Raw genomic sequence first — 19,091 nt, forward strand, 5'->3', positions numbered from 1 at the left:
CCCCCCCCCCCCCGGCTCCCCCCTCCTGTCAGGGATTTGCAGAGCAGGGAGCTAAAGCAGGAACCACTGGTTGGACTTGCAGCACCCCACCAGAAACTCCCACAGCACCTCCAGCACTGTTCAGCATCCCTTAAGGCCCCTCTGAGATAAGTTCAACCAAAGCACCTCAAAAGATTTCTCACTTATCACCACAGCCTGGGTGAGGCTGGAGACACCCTGAGACAGGACAGACATAAAGGTGCTGGAGACAAATCATTATCCTGCTCAGACTCTCACCATTGTACCACCAACAGTCAGTGCAGCTCATTATCAAAAACCAAATCAAAGTTAACAAGTTCCTTTTGTTTCATTGAACCTGCATTTTGCCATGAACACTTAAAATTATTTAGGAAACCTGTTTCCATCTCGTTCATTCCCATGGTGAGTTTATATATAAATATATATATTATAATAAGGACAATTTTTATCCTACTCCCCCTTTCTACCTGCACACAGAACTGTCGCAGGGGGTTTGAATGAAATGCTGTTGGCTGCAATAAATTAATAAATGAATAAATTCCTCTCCTGAAGGGATACCCACGTGAGCTCTCCGGGCACAGCAACGATGGCCAGCGATCCGATGGCAGCGATCTGCACGTCCACCACGTCCGGGTGCCACGGGTGGGGCCGAGTCATCTGAGGGGGCATAAAAAGTGGGTACAGCAACTTCAGGATGGTGGAGGGAAAAAAAAAAAAATAGCTGGAATGTTTTCCTTCCTCCGGTCATAAACCGGTTGGTAAGTTTATTTGTAAATTAAATTCGATTTGTTTGTAAAACACGGGAGAGGGTGTTTTAGTTCAGCCACATCACAGCCACACAGGGCGCGTGGAAATACTTGGTTTGGAAAAAACAAACAAACAGGGTGTTGCCAGAGGGATAGCTTAAAGCCAAGTGGGTGACATAAGGTCAGGACAGCACCTATAAACCCCTCATCTGCATGGAAAAATGACAGAGTTGGGATTGATAAGGTTGAACATCTGATCAGGAGAGCAAAAGCGAATGAGGGAAATGAGAGTTCCCTCTTCATCAGAATCATGGAATGGTTTGGGGTTGGAAGGGACCTTAAAGATCATCCAGTTCCACCCCCTGCCATGGGCAGGGACACCTTCCACCAGCCCAGGTTGCTCCAAGCCCCCTCCAACCTGGCCTTGGACACTTCCAGGGATCCAGGGGCAGCCACAGCTTCTCTGGGCAACCTGTGCCAGGGCCTCCCCACCCTCACAGGGAACAATTCCTTCCTAATTTCTAACCTAAACCTCCTCTCTATCAGTCTGTCACTACATGGTCTCCCAGAGGGGGAGTTCCACCCCGAGGAGGAGTTTTCTCCTAGAGAGTGATGATGCTCAGGGAACCCTCGACCTAACCCTGACTCTCAACTGCCCCTTAGCAGGGACCATGCTCAGGCTCAGCACCACTGCAGCAGCCAAAACACACACACACAGAGCAGCATTTCATCTGAAAACAACGGCAAAAAAATAGATAGAAATGAAAAAGCCAGTTAAAAGGAAATCGGGAACAAGAGCTCAAGGTTGGCACAGCTCCAGCAAATGAAATGCAAAATCCCACTGCAGTGAGCCAAAAAGAGGGTTTTTTTGAGGGGCAATTTACTGGGGTCAAAGCCCGAATGACAAAACCTCACATCAGAAGCAGGAGGTCTGCCAGAGCATCCATCAAATGTGATGAAGTTGTAAGAAAAAAGTGTAATTTCCTCTCAGTGACACAATTCTAGATGGAGGAGGCGGGTGGGAGGAGCTGGGACCTCTTTTTAGGGGATATGAGGTGAGGAGCTGATTGAACACAAAGTGACAGAAGGAAAGCTTTTAAGGAGACTGGTGAAAGGAATAACAATCATCCAGATGGCATCCTCTAAGTGCTCTAAAGGACCTTGGACATGATCCTGCTCCACTGCAGTGCATTTGTCTTAATGCCAAGGGAACATCAGGTGGGAAATGGGGCATCAATTTTCATTTAAAGCTGTAAGAAGGATTTTGGGAGGGCTCAGTAAGAACAAACACCGAGTCTTGCCCAGGATGGAGCAGCCCCGAGCATGGGGATGGGCTGGGACCAACAGAGCAGTGGCTCTGCAGAGGCTGGGCCTAAGAAATAACCCTTCCCTGTGGATAGGGACACATGTATTGAGGGCTCTCCATCCTTGCTGACTATCCCAGCTCTTCTGGACATGGCCCTGAGCAACCTGGTGCAGCTGCAGGGTTGGTCCTGCTGGGAGCAGTATCATGCTGGGGAACCTCACTCCAGGGTACTTCCAGCCTGAGCCTGCTGTGACTCTGCCCATGGATGAGCAAGCCTGGCATCAGTCCATGCTGCAGCTCACAGAAGTATCACACACTTGCACAAATGTGACAGAAAAGCAGAGAAGTCAACAGGACACTTCCAGAGGAAGCCAACACTCTGAAGAAACCTTGGAATGTAATAGTGAGGAAGGTGGACAAGTTGGTTCAGTCCCCAGAGTTCCCAAAGGGCACCATGATGAGTTGGTTCATTTTGCATGGACCAGTCCATACTTTGACAAGAGGAAAGGTCCTTCCATGGATTAAGGTAGGAAACAAATGGCAGGACAGAAGAAAGAAACACCCAGAGCTTTTAGGATCTGAGCACCAACAGAGGATGGGTGTCCTGGAGCCAGAGACTGCTGGGAGGCAACGCTGAGCTCCACACACTGGTGGCTTCCCTGACCTCACGCATTTTCCCTGCGCATCCAGCCCAGGGCTGTTTCACAGGCAGAGAACTAGGCGTAGATCTTCAGTTGGATTTTTTTGGCCCTAATGAGAGCAGGAAGTGTGGTCTCTCCTCCTGGGACACATGGAAAAGATGCTCTGAAAGAGGAAAACTTCCACCTCTCTCACTCTGATGCAAACTAATGCCAACACTTATTCTTGCTTTCTATTTTCATTCCTTCAGAGCCCCTGCAGCTTGTTCTCCCTCCGTGTTCTTCACCATGTGGGCTGGCACAGAAAACTCCTGTAGCCCCCTAACAAATCTGTGAAGGATTGCTGATCCCAGCCCAGATCAGCAATCTCTGCGCTTCCCAGGGCACACACTGGTGTGTCCTTACCTCTCCCGTGCTGAAGAGGATTGGCTTGGGTTTGTGGCAGGCTTTTGTTTCATTTGATGGCTCTCCCAGCAGCTGGTCCCGGATTTGATCCCAGAACGGGTCACCTTCTACTGCGCCTTGAGGGGGAAACACCTTTTAAAACACTGTTCATCAGCTGCCCCAGCAGCTCTCAGGCAGACACGACCCCCTCCCTGCTCAGGTGGGGTGGGATATTCCTCAGTGGATTCTGACCATCGCCCTTTCCTGGGGTGGTTTGAAAAGTTGAGCTTTAGCTCAGCTGAGCTCCATCTTGGCAGGCTTCAGGTAATGAGAACAAACGAGAAAGAGTGTCCCAAATCCAGGTCTTTCTTCTCCCCACTCCCCATCCAGTGCTCTCCCTCCTTCAGGGCACGGCCATATCCTCCTTCTCCAGAAGCTTTCTGACGCACACAGACAAACCTGCACGGGGGCTGGAGGGTCACACCTTCCCTAAAACATCCCTTTGGAGGCTGTGGTTCAGCCAGCAGCTGATGTTGCCAAGTGCCTCCAGGGAGTTCAGTCTGTCTGGGGGATGCACCGTGTCCTCCCTGTTTGTCCAAAGCCACAGTGACACCTGCCCCCCAGGTTACCTTGTGTGAAGTTGAAAGCGCCCACGCCATCGATAGTCCCCGCGGCAAAGCTGTGTCCTAGGGCTGGCTTACATGTTTTAACCTAAATCAGGCAGGCAGAAAAAAAAAGGAAAAAGGGCTAAACCCCAGCTCCCCTCGGCGTGCCAGGTCCTGCTGTGGGACTCTGACCTTTCTTGCTGCCTGGTCCCCGTGTCCCGGGAGCCGCCGCTCTCACCGTGTGCGTGGCATTGAGCTCCACCGACACGTCACTCATGTTCACCCACTGGTGGGCTGAGCTCAGGGGCCCCGTGACCTCCTGGGAGGCCTTTTCATACAGCTCCTAAGGGACACACAAAGTGGAAATCCTTGAGGAAGAAGCAGTCAGGAAGCCAGCCCTGCTGAGACACAGCCACGTGGATTATTTCTTTATTCAGTTGACGCCTTCCCATGGCCTCTTCCAGGTATTTAAAGCAAGAGTGTATTTCCTAAGCCCACAAGGTGTTTCTATCACCCCATCCCTACATCCTGCTCGCCCTGAGCCCTGCAAGCTCTCCCTGTCTCAGGGAGGGAGGACACTCTGTCGTCAGCAGTTTTACACATGCCTTTCTTCTACAGCTGAAACAGGCACCTATTTCACAAGGGGGGCAACTTTTTGTTCCTGGTGCCACCTTTTGGCATTTCTCACAGCCCAGACCAACCAGAAGGAGTGTTTTCTAGGAGAAAGAATACTTTGCTGTATTCATTGCTCAGAAGTGCCTGGACTTTACCATGTATTTAGCACAGAGCTGACAGCTAAGCCAGTCAGCTCTTCAGGGAACAGTTGCCAGCCCACGTGCCTCGGGTTGGGACATAGAAAGTGCTGCCAGAAGTCGTACAGTTTAATGATGTTCCTGGAAGGAATTGAGGGTGCAGCCTTTGAAGGTCAGGAGTCCGAGGTGTTGAAAACAACTGCAGTGTTTCCCCTCTCTGTTTTACACACACCAGGACACTCTGACTGGGACAATCTTGCAAGTCACGATCAGCCTGGAGTAACTTCAGGGCAAGGATCTGAAATGGTGATTAAAGGAAACCACCACCACCAAGCCTCCTGCTGGACATGTTCCAGTTCCTACCAGCTGCTGTCCCTGAAACATTGCCAAAAACTCTCCTTGCACTGACTACTCTCACATTACACGAAGCCACGGGAGGGGAAACAGTAAAGTCAGGTGGCTTTTGAGCCCTCAGGTGACACAAGGGAGCCCATAGGATGGAGGACACCGGCTGAGTAAATGCAAAGCCAAGCAGGGCAAGGTGAGTATCTTCCATGGGTGTTTAATCTGGCACATTTTAACTCACATTTGTGTTAGTTTAGGAGTGTGATGCCAACAAGTGGTGTGTGGTGGTGTCTCTGAGCTCTTCCACCTCTGAGATGTGTGCGTGGGAGGGAGGGGGAGATGGCAAGGGGCAAGATCTATGTTATATCCCTATGAGGAACACTGAGATTAAAACCCAAACTGACATTTTGAAACCACAACACCTACAACGATGTATCTAAATATGTGCTGATGTATCTAAATACGTGCTAATATATCTAAGTGTGTGCTTTCTGTTCTAAATTTAGGTGTCTAGTCAGATATGTTACACCAGAAGAAGTTTTTTACTACCATTATGATTTCATACACTGCCCTAAGTTTAACAAATTCTTCTGATGGCAACAGATAGAAAGATCAATAAAACCTCATTTACCCACTAAAAAAAAAAAAATAATCAAGAAACTTTTCCTTAAGCATACAAATGTGGACTTTGGAGTAATTTACATCTACAAACATTCATGAAAGATAGATAGAATGTCGAATACAGAATACCCTGAGCTGGAAGGGATCACTGAGTTGTTTAAATGATCGTGCATTCCTGTCATAACAAGCTCTCACGCACACTTGCCAAGCGAAATATCACTTACCTTTGCTTTTGAGTAGAGATTTTGCCCTATAATCCTTGTACTCTCAAACATATCATTCCCAGGACCCTGGGCCATGCACATGGCTGCCTGTGGAGAAACAGGTTGAAATGGCAGCGATCAGTTCCCAAGGAGAACACGCGGCACTGCCAAGCAGGAGAGCTCACAAGGGCTCGTCCTGCTGTGGGAACTGCCAGCCTCCTGCCAAAATTAGGCACTGGGTTACTGCACTGACCCGGGCAGCAAGGCAAACTGCAGGAAATGGGGTGTCTGAGGCACAACAGGTAAGACACACTCACCCCTCCGACGGGGCAGGAGCTCTGGGGGTTGTCGCACGACTCGCCCGTGTTGGCGCAGGTTGGGCCTCGGGTGTTGGGCGACACATCTCCCAGGTTGGAGGAGGCGAAGGCAGCAACAAAAGAGCCCTGCCAAACCCAGAGGTGCTCAGAGGGACTTTTGCAGTGAGTGCAAACACCCCCTGCAGCTTTCCCTGGAGCTGGTGTTACCACCAGCTGGTGAGCCCGTGATGCTGCTGAACATTTCCGAAGCGACTGGGAGGACTGGAGTGGGGATTTAGGTATATCCCAGGGGTTAGGGGCAGGAAGAGCAAAGGAGAACTGGACACCCAGGAAGCAATTGCCATTTCAGGGTGGCCTTCAGTCTGCTTTGGTATCCAGACAGTGTTTCTCCATGTCCCTCTTGTGTCTCAGTGGCAGCTCTTCCCTCCACGTCCCCAGTTTCTCGTGTTACGGATCAGATGTCAAGTGATCATTGTAGCACCTTGCACAGAATTATTTTTTCCTGCCAGGCTTTCACTGTGACTGATTTACAGGGTGAGAGCTATTGGATCTGCAGGAGTTAACATCAAGCAGTACCTGTCAGAAGCAAAGCTGGTTGCACACTGAGCACTGGCTGAATTCAGCTCTCACAGATATTTCATTTCCCACCCACCTTTTTAGAGTTGGAACATGTCAACACCAACTATTCTGATATATTATCATCTCTTAATTCATTTTCTTGTAAGGCTCCTAGACACAATGTGCCAAATATTGAATCCTGCAAACACTTCTTAGTGTGTCAACTTCCACTGACTTGCACCCGTAATGATGCACTAAAGCTGAGTTTTGTTAAAAGCTTTTGGAATCCACCACAAAAAGAAATACTTGCAAGCAGAAATTAGGAAGACTTCCTCTAGTTTCCATTTTTTGCCGTGAACCACACATGTTCCCAGAGCATTAAAAGAGAAATTGGGCAAGAGTTTCTAGGTACCTGCTGGAGATACACCCAGGACAGCCTCTCAATCAATTAGTGACACAAAGTACCTGTGAGATGGGTTTGTGTCCACAGTAACATTTCAGAGGAAATAATGTTTTTTAAAGGAGCTGTGTCTGCAGTCTGAGGATGGCAAATCTTCTGGGTAAATGCAAATCACAAGGCAGAACTGGCTGGAAGCCATGAGAAAGAAGTGGGGCTGAGCACAGGCTTGATGCCACCCCACAGATGCAATAAATGGATCCCTCTGGATCAAGTATCCTGCACGTGTCTTGCTAGTATAAAATCCTGGAATGGTTTGGGTTGGAAGGGAACCTAAAGCTCATCCAGTTCCAACTCCCTGTCATGGGCAGGGACACCTTCCACTAGACCAGGTTTTTCAGTGCCCCATCCAGCCCATCTTTGAACACTGGTAGGGATGAGACAGCCACCACCTCTCCAATTTCCAATAGTCTAATCAAAACAAACGTGATTTATTATTTAAGTCTAAATAAATGCCACTAATTACTAGTTTGGAAAGTCAAGAAAACACCTTCCAATTTCTCTCCTCTAAAGGAAAAGAAATAATTAAATCATGAGCGTTCGGTTTTGTCCTCCTTTTTCTGTGTTTATCCTTCGCTGTTTGAAAGAACCCACTTTGGCCCTTGCAAAGCACCAGCCACCCCCTCCGTGCTGCAGCCCTTTTCCACCCATTATTTCCAGCAGCCTGAAAGCACTCCCACCTCTCCAGGGAGCATTCCCTTGTTCTTGTCCTGCTCGAACAGGTAGGACGCGTAGCCCACGTTGTCGCTGTTCACGAGGTGGTTTGTGTTGTTCATGCTGACGGGGTGCACAGCAAACCAGCTGGGGGGGAGGCACAGGACACTCATTGTTCAGGCTTTGTGTTGGCAGCTGACCTGTTCAATCTATATATTTGCAGTCGACCTGTGTAATTTTCTTTGGGAGAATACAAACACAGACTCCAGGTACTTAGGGATGAATTAACAAGGGCAGAGTATTCCCATCCTCTCCCAGCCAGGAGGGTGCATGGCTGTGACAATCCAAGTCTTGAGGCCACAAGAATTTGGCAGTTCAGACCTGTACTGACTCTTTTACTAATCCAGAGAATTGTGCTCTGCAGGGGGCTTTTTATTTTCTTACTTCAAAGAAACAAGGAGGAGTCAACGATGTAAACAAGGGGGGAAAAAGAAACACCTTCATTCTAACAAAAAAGAATGAGGATATGAAGGAAAAAGTGCTGCTTTGGTGGTCAGTACCTGATAAGGCCTAGCTCTTGTCCATCTTCATCTACCATCTTCAGAATCACCATTTCTTTATCTGTGTTGGATGAATATCTGGATGAAAACAAAGCAGGGAAACCTCATTAGCACCAGAGCTGTAGTCACACTCTGCAGTGCTCTGACATGTTAAATCTCCACTAGGCTGAACAAGGAAATAAAAAGGTTGTGCCAGGTATTACCAGAGCACAGTGAGACCTCAGAGTAGCATCTGAAAACAGCTGTGAAGGGAAGAGTTATGGTTGTCCTCAGGAGCTGCCTCTCCAGGGGGTGGAGAGAGCAGCTCTCTCCAAATACAAATTCACGCACCAAGGATGGCACTTTAATGCCACCTGAATATTTTTTTTTAAATAAATAAAGCATAAGTTCACATCCTTAACCAATGTCTCACATGTTTGGAGAGCACAACTTTGAAGCCCACTCTTGAAACTGATGTTTGGGGACACACCCAGGAGCCCAGGATGACAACAGCGTCATTCTGCCACACCTTGACTCCACATTTCCAACCCTCCCGTGAATGACCAGAAACACCAACTGCCAGATGGCTGCTCAAGGTCCCAGCTGAAGGATTCTCTTCGGGGCTCTGTTTCCCTCCTGCTTGGGGAGCTCTTACCTGCTTCTCTCAGATGCTGGGTTGGCGAGATAGGAGAAAGGGCTTCGGTTGATCTGGCTCTTTTCTACAGTGCCTCTGTTTATAAAAAGCCTTCCTCTCTTCATGTTCTCATGTGCTATGTCTATGCTCTGGAAAGTAGAAAGACAGGGAATATTAGTCCATGTCTGTAAGGCATACATGACATTATCTAGAAAAACCTCTCTCTTTCCCTTCCTATCTGTCCCCAACCCTTTCTTGGGAGTTTAGGGGTGCTTATTTAATTTTATTTTTTTTCCTTAAGCAGCCTAAAATTCTAGAAAACTATATTTTGAAGCTACTCACAATTGTCTCTAAAGAAAGAATTTAAGGCTTTTTGATCTGGTTTCTCTGGTAGACACAACCCCCCCTCCAAGTGTGTTTAAGACTGTAGCATTCAGAGGTGCTGCCACAACCATCACAGGCAGAGCTCTGTTAGTCACCCGCGGGTCAGACGGGGTGACACCGACCTTCACGATGCCATTCACGATCGAGTTGAGGGATGGTCTGATGAGCCCTTTGCTCGTGATCCAGAAGAGGGTGTACTGGAAGTACCCCCCCGGCCCCGAGTGCGTGTGGGTGCCGCTGAGGATGACATTGTCCTGCCGGTACAGGTCACCATACTTGCTCTTCAGTCTCTCGAGCACCTAAGGGGAAGGAGGTGGTCTTAAAAAGCCCTTTTTCGTGCCTAAAATCTGTAGAGATTTGTGCCAGCCCTTGCAAAAAAACCCCAACCATTCATCCTCCTCCTCACTCCTTTCTTTCTGCCTGATACTCCCATGTTGGTGGCACAAGTAGGTTACAGTTGTTGACTCGGCAAGATCCTCAAAATAATAAAATCTGGTAAGTGAAGACCTCTGTGGTCAACCTGAAGTGAACCCCAGATCATCCAAGGAGTCCACAGTTCTCCAGCATCTCCCTCTCTCCTCTGTGCTGCTGGAGACCCAACATTACACAGTCACCACGATCATGTACTCCTGATTCCAATGGACTCCTGATAATTTTTCTGCTAAGAGAAGCATGGGCAAAGTGCAGTCTCATGGCGAGGAATCAACAGCTCCTCTGCCTCAGAGGCACAGTATCTCTCCAAGAAGGTGCTGCAGGGAAATCCCAAAGCAAAGGGCCAACGCGCTGCCGAGCTGGATGTTATTTAGTGATGACTATTAATACCTAACCCTACATAAACTATAACCCTCATGCAAACACCAGCAAGAGCCCACCCTGTGGCAGCCACTCACTCCCAGCCACGTACCTCCAGCCTCACCCTCTGGGACACCATCCCTATGTCAGCGCTGACGAACACCACCCGCCGGGAGCCGTCAGGGTCTGCCATGATGAAGGCTCGGCTGTAGAGGCGTGTGAGGAGCCCACCAGCCGCCTGCTCCGGGTTGGCATAGCCCATCTGCAAGGGAACAGCTCCCTCAAGTCCACCCAGCCAAAATAAGGAGGGATGCATTCACCTGCGTGAACTTCTCCGGGTGGATTTGCCGGAGCGTCAGAGGACTCATTCAGCGCATAAACACTCCCAGCTGCAACTCTGCCCTGCCCTGTGAGTGCAAGGATCATGGAATGGTTTGGGCTGGAGGGGACTTTAAAGCTCATCTCACTCCAACCCCTGTGCCACAGGGATACCTTGCGCTGGACCAGGTTGATCCAAGCCTCAAAGAAACGTCACTGAATGTTTGCAGGGGACACACGTTTGTCGAGGCAAAGGCTCTGAACCAGAAACCCTGCAAAAAGCACTGTTGGGTGATGAACAATCAGTATTTTGCCAACCCCACGTTCGATTCCCCCAACTTACCAAGGGAACTTGTGCCACTGGTCCCGTGCAGTCAGCTCGACCTACGCCCAGCAAGTAGTTTGCTGTTTCTGGTATGTTGATGGAATCTGTAAGAACAATAACCAGTAGATCAGTGGACACACGAGGGAGCAGAATTGGAGACAAAAGAGGCAACCCAGTTTTGTTCAAGAGAATCCACACCCAAAATCTGCTGGACATCCCCAGAGGACCCAGCAGACTCTGGGCAAGGGGGTCTAGCTGAGTCCTCTGCTTGGGTTTCCAGTGGGCTGTCGATGTGGTCCAAGTGTGCTGAGGCTGTGAAGGCATTTGGGGTGGTAAAGGGTGGACCAGGCATGAGGAACTAGAGAAGGAGGTCACAGGATGGTGTCACTGGACCATGGAAAACGTGTGGGGACACACAGCGAGGGGGAAACAAGCCCAGGGTTGCCAATTAAACTCTCCAAGCCCATCACCACCACACAGGAAACAGATCCAAGGGTACAAGTGCTGCTTCACACAAAAAAACCAGCTCAGCAGTGGCAAGAAAAAGGGGATGGCATGTCAGGAGCTGCTGGGAAGGACCAGGGAAGAAAAAACATCCGCATGTTTCCCTGGTGCCTCCAACACACCCTGTGTCCAGTGCTGGCACCCTGGTCCTCCTCAAAAAAATTGAAGCAGAGCCACTTGAGGTTCAAAGAAGGGAAAAGCAGCTCTGGGCAATGACCTCCAGGCAAATGGTGAGGAAAAGTACTGCCAAAGGAGGTCGTGTCTTGCCCCAGCCATCGTGAAGGTGCAGAAATCCTTACAGGATGGATAAACTCATGGAACAAAAGCCACGGAGGGCTATAAAATAATAATAATAATAAATAAATAAGGTTATCTGCATCTCAGGAAATCCCAGAGCCACAGATCACTGGAGGCTGAGATAATACTGTGGGAAAATATTGAATATTTCTGTTCTCACAGCCTTCCCCAGGCAGCTGCTGCCTCTCAAGGCAGGACACTGGGATAAGGGGATGCTCAGTCTTCCCAGTCTGGCCTTTCCTAGGCTGTCACCAAAACCAGAGAAGTGAAACACTCACGCTGGCCACAGACTGGCCGTTTCTGTGATTTAAATTGTCGTCAGTGAACCCATTAAAACTACCCTTCCTCCACCTCCTCCCCTTCTCCCTCCTCCTACAACACAGAGGAGAATCCCTTGCGCAAAACTCTCACCTGTTACAACCCAAACCCACGAAGGAAGTGTGAACTGCAGCCAATTTGAGATCAAATTCCAGGAACTGGAAGGTCCCACTGATGGTTGTGTGGGGCGATGCCCTGTCCAGGGGCAGAGTGAACTTGGGGCAGCCCCCAGCACCTACCCTGTGCCTGGGGATGGGGTTGGAGACGTGAAGGGGCTGTGATGGGATGGCAGCAGCTGTGAAGCCCCTCTGTGCAGGGCCAGGAGGGAAGGGCTCTGCAGAGGCAGGGGAGGGAGGATGTGTGCATCCCTGCAGCCCCACCACACCCAGGGCTGTGCATCCATGCAGGTGCTCCTCCAGGTCTGACCACCCTGCTGAGGCTGGGCCAAAGGCCCGTGCACAGAGGTGGTGATGGAGGCTCAGCAGTGCCCCTCTGTCTGTGCCTCTTTAAATGGCTGCACTGGACACACACTGGAGCAGCGTGGGAGGCTGGGACTGAAGAAGCTCAACTTGCCATTGCTGCGTTTGTTGAGGAAGTGGAGGACGAGGAGCACCACGGTCAACGTGATCATCAGCCCCAGGCACACGATGAGGATCACCCGCAGGCGCGAGGAGCAGCACTTGGACCTCTTCCCAGACATGGTGGGAGCACTGTGAAAGCACAAAGGGACAGATGGGACAGCCCCAGTGTTGGGCACAGCACACCCAGAGCACACATCACGCCCTCCAAGAGCTGCTGAGGGTTTGTGTCCCCCATCCCAGTGCCAGAGCAGCAGAGATAAGGATGAGAAGTGCAGATTGGTTTTTCAATCTGCTTAAGACAGCAGAAATATATCTCCTGGGAGCAGCAATCACTCCCTGTCACGAGGTCTGATAGGACAGGGTGAGCACCCAAATTACTGACCCCACGTTTCCCAGAACACTTTGCTCACCCTTCCCAAGGAATCTTTTAAATAAACTCCACAATATTCCAGCAGACTCCACGTTCACTGAGTGCCTGGAGGAGATGCTGCAGCCTGAGGCCTCACAGCTTTGCAGTTGCTCACATGCTCAGAGCACATCAAAGAACAATACTGTCACCATAATAAAGGTCAGTTTAACAACCTCAGCATGAGAAGAGCACAGCCCATTGCAGGTCCAAGTGCAAATCTCTCCTGGCTGGAAAAAGTGCTGGTTGTGACAGCTTTCCCAGATAAGAGCCTATGTATTGATGCTGGATTTCTTCAGCATATAAAAAAGGTTTGCTTTTGGATATTATTCTTCCTTCTTCTATAAAGATGGAAGGTTTATTTTGGGTTAAAAACAGAGGTTTGCTTTGGGTTAAAGATTAACAAGAAAAATCATGCAAAATACAACTATGGGAAAATATGCTGTTTCCCTCTCTGATTTGTCCTGCTCTGGCAGCCCAAAATTGCACCCAAAAGTTCAGGCTTGCCCAGTGGGAAGTGACACTTGGAGCTAAGATGTGCCTTTTGCCCTTTCTGTAAACACCTGTACGAGGTAGGAATTAACCTTTAAAACAGCTTTGGATGTTTCCATGTGTCCGTAGATGTCTTAGCAGATCAAACTTACTGCTGATCCCATCACTCTGCCTGTGACCCAACCATGAATCTGCTCCAAAGGGTTCCTTGTTCAGAGCAGTGAGGGGGATCTCTGTCCTTGGGGATGCCCCCAACTCACCTGGACACAGCTCACTGCAGTGAGGGAGATGGGGAAGATGGACACCTGGGAGAGGGGAAGGCTCCAGGGAGAGCTGAGAGCCCCTTCCAGGGCCTAAAGGGGCTCCAAGAGAGCTGGAGAGGGACCTGGGACGAAGGATGGAGGGACAGGACACAGGGGAATGATCTCCCACTGTCAGAAGATGGGATACTGGAAAGGAATTGTTCCCTGTGAGGGTGGGGAGGCCCTGGCACAGGTTGCCCAGAGAAGCTGTGGCTGCCGCTGGATCCCTGCAAGTGTCCAAGGCCAGGTTGGAGAAACCTGGGCTAGTGGGAGGTGTCCCTGCCCATGGCAGGGGGTGGAACCGGATGGTCTTTAAGGTCCCTTCCAACCCAAACCAGCCTGTGAGTCTGTGATGATCCTGTGATTAGAAAGGGAAGAGTGAGGCAGAGCCTCTGATTCTCCTGGAGGTAATATTTGCCTTAGGGTGAGTCTGTCAGGGGGCTTGGAAAAGCTCCTGCCTTCAGGTTACTCCTCATAGGAATGTGCCCTGGAAACAAGGGACCTGCAGAAAACAACTGCTGAAACGAGCATTTATGGGCTTGGGAAGGTTGCAGTGATAAACAACATCACCAGAGAGCCAAGTGGTCACCCAGACCTGCTCTAGGTGACCTTTCTTTATCAGCTTCTTTTGCCCTGGTGAGCTACAGCAGTTGTCATCAGGGCTGGATTTCACACAGGAAACATTCCAGTGGCAACAAAGCTAATGTTACAGGTTTCCTTCCTCCTGTTTTAATTCTCCAAGCGTGGCATTGGCAGCCAGGCTTGGACACGCACAGCACCAGCCTCAAACCCATCAGCACCACACACAGCGACAGTGCTCATTATCCCACTGATCCAGCCCAAACAACACCAAAAGAAATAAACATTCATCCCATGGAATCCCAGTGGAATCTCGTGCAGACCTACCCGAGTTCCCTCACCTGGTTCCAGCGGCCAGAGGAACGTCTCCCAGCTCCAGACCTGCTCCAAGCTGAAAAGTTGAGCTTGGAAACTGTTGCTGTATAACCCTGTGAGTCAAGCACTGCACAAGATAAGAAGAAACCAATCAGTAATTTCTACCCCACAAGGAGGTGAGAGGATTTTTTTTTCCCCTGGTGTGTTTATGTTGAGTTAGGGACAGCACCTGCCTCTCTAAAATAACCTTCCTGGGATTGCACTGATCAGCTCTGGTGCACGAGGAATTCGGGAACGGGAATCTTTTCCTCCTCTTTGCTTCATCACTGCTTGATGGAATTCCACAGCCTGTGGAATGAGGGTTGCTTCCCAGTCTGGCCATGACTCCTAATCCTCACAGAAGATTGCTCCTCAGGGTTTCCAAACTCTACCAGAAGAAGAACTTGAGAGCAGGATTGTATTTTAAATGTAAACCAGTATATTTTTATTTATTACATTTGTTAAACCCAAGCTTTTTCCATCTGTTTTCCCTTCAAGTCCCGGACAGGTCTGGATAAATTCACCAGCTGCTAAAGCATGCCTTATCCAAAGGGTTTTGACAGTTTGCTCCTCCCAAATATTACAGGACCCAGCCCATCCCTCAGATGTGGTGGCAAGGGAGAGGAAAGCTCCAACTAGCCATGCCCCTTTCTCCCTCCAGCATCCATGCACTTTGTTTGGGAATTCAAGGCTGGGATCACCTCTGACGTTTTCCATCCCAGCTCAGGAGTTTCAGTTTTCCTCTTTCATCCCCTTTTCTCTCATGCACCCCCAGTCCAAGGGTTAACATTCCAGCTGGTGCTGAGCAGGGTCTGTGTCATCACTCCAGGGTCATGTTCAGTATCGCCCTTTGACTCGCTGATTTTTGGACTGGCTGCTTGGAAGAAACGGGATTTACTGATACCTTATCTCCTCACTGCAATTCCCAGGGAACCTGCTTGCCTCTGCCACCGGTGGAGAAACCAACTGCTTTGCCATGTGGGTATCTCTGGGCACCACTGTGCTGCTGGGAATGTCTGAGTCACGAGGGCATCCCAAATCCTGCGCTGGCCTTAGAGGAAAGTGAAGAGCCTTGTTTGACAAAACCATGGAGCAGCTGCTCTGCTGTCACAGGGACATCCCTGGGACAGGGATGAGCCAGGAATAGGCTGTGCATTGGTGATAACATTTGCTAGATCATCGTGAAAAGCCAGGAAACTGAGCTTTAATGAACTGCCACAGCGATGGTGTGTCCTGCCAGCCTCACCCCATGGACTGCAGGGAGCTGAGGAAAAGGCCTCACCTGTGGCTCTGTAACTCCAGAAAGAGCAAACCACTTGTTGGTGGGGGCAGAGGAAGAAAAGGAAGTTTGCTGACAGCTCAAAACATGTTTGAGGGGAATATTTTAAATTGCTTTCCTTTTCAGAAGACTGCTACATGAGCTACAGCTCCCCATCTCCCCTGGGTGACGTGCCCATGCCCACACGCCCTGGCTCAGGACTGCAGGAAGCAACAAGCCTTCGGGTGCAGAAAAGGGACTTTCAGCACTGCAAAGACCTCAGGTGAAGCGCTGAGGGCTTGGGAAATCCCTCTGCCTGTGGGAAATGTGAACTGCTCCTTCCAGAGATGGTGGATTACCGAGATGGTGCCAGGTGGAGCACACAGAGATCATCACACAGCAGCCCAACAGGTTCCTCAGAGCCACTGGCAACCTAGTGAGGAACAACAAACTGCCCCAAAGAAGTCCTGGAAATGCACCTGGCTTCTGCACCTCATGTCTTCCACCTGTGACAGGTCACCAGCTTGGCCACCATGAGGAAGGACAGCGGTCCCACCAGAGGCACGATGCTCACCCCAAAGCAGCCACACTGAAGCACCTAGCCTGGAAAATAAAATCCAAGGAAAAGCTGTCCTGATGCTCAGGGACCTGCTCATTAACCTCTGATGGTTGAGAGCAGAACTCTACAGATCCAGGCTGGAAGGAAACTGGAGCTTGGGAAGAAACAGCAGTCATGGTTGGAGGGCTCAGGGCATCCCTGAAATTATACTCCATGCTGGGGTGGGAGGAAATGCGGGATTTGAAAGCAGGCACAGTTGTTAAATGCATGCAGACCCCCAGAAAATTACTTCCTTGAGGTCCTTGTCCTGCCCTGCCTGGACAGCCTGGTCCTGGATATCAGTCTGTGCTCGTGTGACATCATAACATGCCAAATTTCCTTCTCATAAGATGAAAGGTTCCCACAGATCATCCTCTTTCCCAAGACCAAGACTCCTCCAACTTCTTCCCCTTGCCATTTTGTGCTAAAAGACACTAAAGAAAGTTGTGTTTTCTTTAAAATATTTATCCTTCTGAAAAATGGCTTCTACCCATCACTGCTACCACACGACACCAATCTGTCACCTTCCCAGGCACAACCAGGGACTGCAAGCAGCACAGGATTTTCACTTTCAACAAGAAAAACGTCTAAAGCCACTCAGGATCAATGGATCCACTGAAGGAACAAGGCAAAGCTGAGGGAAGAAAACCAGTAAACACAGACTGCCAAATATGCATTTCCTTATACAGCAAACACTGTGCTTCCAAATGGTTAAGAAAGAGGATTCAAACTCCCTCTATCTAAGATGCCCTAGGAAAAAAAATAAATTAAGAGAACTGGCTCTGAAATGTAAATCCATGAAGCATTTGCTTCCCTTTCTGCTCCTTATTTTTCAGCTTCTCATCCCTCCACAGCAAGAACAGATCATTTCAGGAAAGTGACCCTATCTTCCAGCATCCACATTTCACTTTAAAAACAGCATTTCCTGCTCTCTTGGAGAGCTCATTTTGTGCAAGCCATGAAAATTGGGATCAGGTAAAATGAAACTCTTCCCTTATAAATGCACAGGAGACCACGACCTTCTCTGTAAGTTTCTGAAACAAAAACACCCTTCTGATAGGTAACAAAGGGACTGAAATTTCCTTTTTTTTAAAAAAAAACCCCAGAAGACCTGGGAGGACCACATAATCCTGACAGCCCCCATAGCCCTCACAGCAATTATAAGGCCTGCTATACAATGTTGTTTATTAAACAAAGAAAGGCCAAAGCCCTTTTTTACCAGCACGCAGGATCCCGATGGCAGGAGATAACATTTTTGAGCAGAGCCGTCACCAAGAATCCTCTCATGCTTTGGGGCAAGGACACACCAGGGCATGAATCACTGTAGATGGACCATACCTGAGAGGTTTGGGGGGGAAATTTGGGGTCCTAGGTCATTACTGCAACACTTAACAAGGAGCACCATCACAAGCCATCACCCCCATCTGAGGAGAAACGGTGCTGCCGAGCAGATCCGCCCTGGGAAGGAGAAGGACAAGGCAGCACAGCTCTGGATCAGCCCCAAGGCACAGCATTCCCTGGGTCCCCTCCTCCAGCACAAGGCCACAGCACTGAGCTCCCTGTCCCAGCTCACCCAGACTCCTTTCCCAAGGTCCTGCACACCAAAGCACGGCTCCGCTGTGGGACAGCTGGGACCACGTGGAGCAGCATCCATGCAGTAAGTCAGACACTACAATGCAGGATTCAGCAGATTCCATTTAATGTCATGTGCATATATATCCATACATTTACTTATGTCAATGGTTTGGATGTGCGTGATGCCAGGCCTTGAAAAACCTACTCCTCGCTTTCCGTCTGGGAGCGGGAATTCCTTCCCAAAAATCACCCCGGGGTGGGGCTGGGCGCTTTGAAAAGTGACTTCTAACCCCAGAGTTGCCAAGATAAAGCTGTGAATTGAAGGCAAAGCACGCAGAGCTGAGCCCTACATTATCAGGTAGCTCTGCAAATGCTGTTGCAAAGGGTTTGGCCAAGAAACCCCCTCCCACCCACCCAGGCAGACAGAGAACTGATAAGGAACGGGTTGGTCTTGTTCAACATCCCAAGCCACAACCAGCAGAAGCAACACCCCATCAGCTCCTCAAGGAAGTTTTTTCACCAAGGTTGAGGAACAGGGCAGAGACGTCGAGATAAACCATCCCCAAAAAAGAAAGAAAAGAAGAAAGAAACGACACTTTCACCACCACGGACTCACAGAAATTTGCTTTTCTTTTCCTTTTTTTTTTTTTGTTTGTTTTTTTTTGGCGTTCAAGCACCGGGACTGACAGACCCTGGGGCAGTGGATGATGCTCCCCCTGCCCTGTGCTCCGTCCCAGCAGTTCTGGGGTAGGTTTTTCAAGGCCTGGTGATGGCTCCCAGGAAGGCTCCTCCCAACTCCCGCTCCCCACACGCTCGGAATCGATTGCATAGCATTTATTTCAGATAAGGCACTGTTTTGCCCAACAGCAATTCGAAATCAATGCAGTTTCCATACAGTCCAAATTGGATGGCCTACAGTGCAATAACATCAACTTAAAGGCAAGGTTTGGAAGAATAAACCCAGCTTTAAATTTTCAACTTAATATTAAAAAGATAAAGGAAACTACACGTTTCAAAAGCCTTTTTATTTTCCTTCACCATTGTTGTTTTACAATACAAATATCACCTTGTGAATACACAAAAAACCTACAGAAGATAACTCTGCTTCACGTAAAATACAGAATGGATATATATATATATATTTATATATATATTTTTCTCTTCTTCATTCTTTTTTAAAAAAAACTATTTTTTTGTTCTGCGCATTGGCAAGTTTAGGATAGGATACTTC

The 19,091-nt window shown here is 49.2% G+C and overlaps 1 protein-coding gene across 1 annotated transcript in view; it reads right to left on the bottom strand.

Annotated features, from left to right (window-relative positions):
* The window catches only part of ASAH2 (N-acylsphingosine amidohydrolase 2), a 20,377-nt gene extending 5,657 nt beyond the window's left edge, over window positions 1–14,720 (bottom strand). Inside the window, exons 1-14 of the mRNA XM_027665563.1 lie at window positions 14,422–14,720; window positions 12,289–12,429; window positions 10,615–10,700; window positions 10,066–10,215; window positions 9,284–9,460; window positions 8,799–8,926; window positions 8,165–8,242; window positions 7,631–7,751; window positions 5,936–6,061; window positions 5,640–5,726; window positions 3,936–4,040; window positions 3,722–3,803; window positions 3,114–3,229; window positions 581–675 (exon numbers count right to left, since the gene is read on the bottom strand). Coding sequence (XP_027521364.1) covers window positions 581–675; window positions 3,114–3,229; window positions 3,722–3,803; window positions 3,936–4,040; window positions 5,640–5,726; window positions 5,936–6,061; window positions 7,631–7,751; window positions 8,165–8,242; window positions 8,799–8,926; window positions 9,284–9,460; window positions 10,066–10,215; window positions 10,615–10,700; window positions 12,289–12,415 — 1,478 coding nt within the window. The 5' untranslated portion in view covers window positions 12,416–12,429; window positions 14,422–14,720. The remainder of the gene's footprint in view (window positions 1–580; window positions 676–3,113; window positions 3,230–3,721; window positions 3,804–3,935; window positions 4,041–5,639; window positions 5,727–5,935; window positions 6,062–7,630; window positions 7,752–8,164; window positions 8,243–8,798; window positions 8,927–9,283; window positions 9,461–10,065; window positions 10,216–10,614; window positions 10,701–12,288; window positions 12,430–14,421) is intronic.
* Window positions 14,721–19,091: the final 4,371 nt, after the last annotated feature.

The sequence above is a fragment of the Corapipo altera genome, unplaced genomic scaffold (assembly GCF_003945725.1).
Source record: "Corapipo altera isolate COAL_440 unplaced genomic scaffold, ASM394572v1 161, whole genome shotgun sequence".
NCBI lineage: Eukaryota > Metazoa > Chordata > Aves > Passeriformes > Pipridae > Corapipo > Corapipo altera.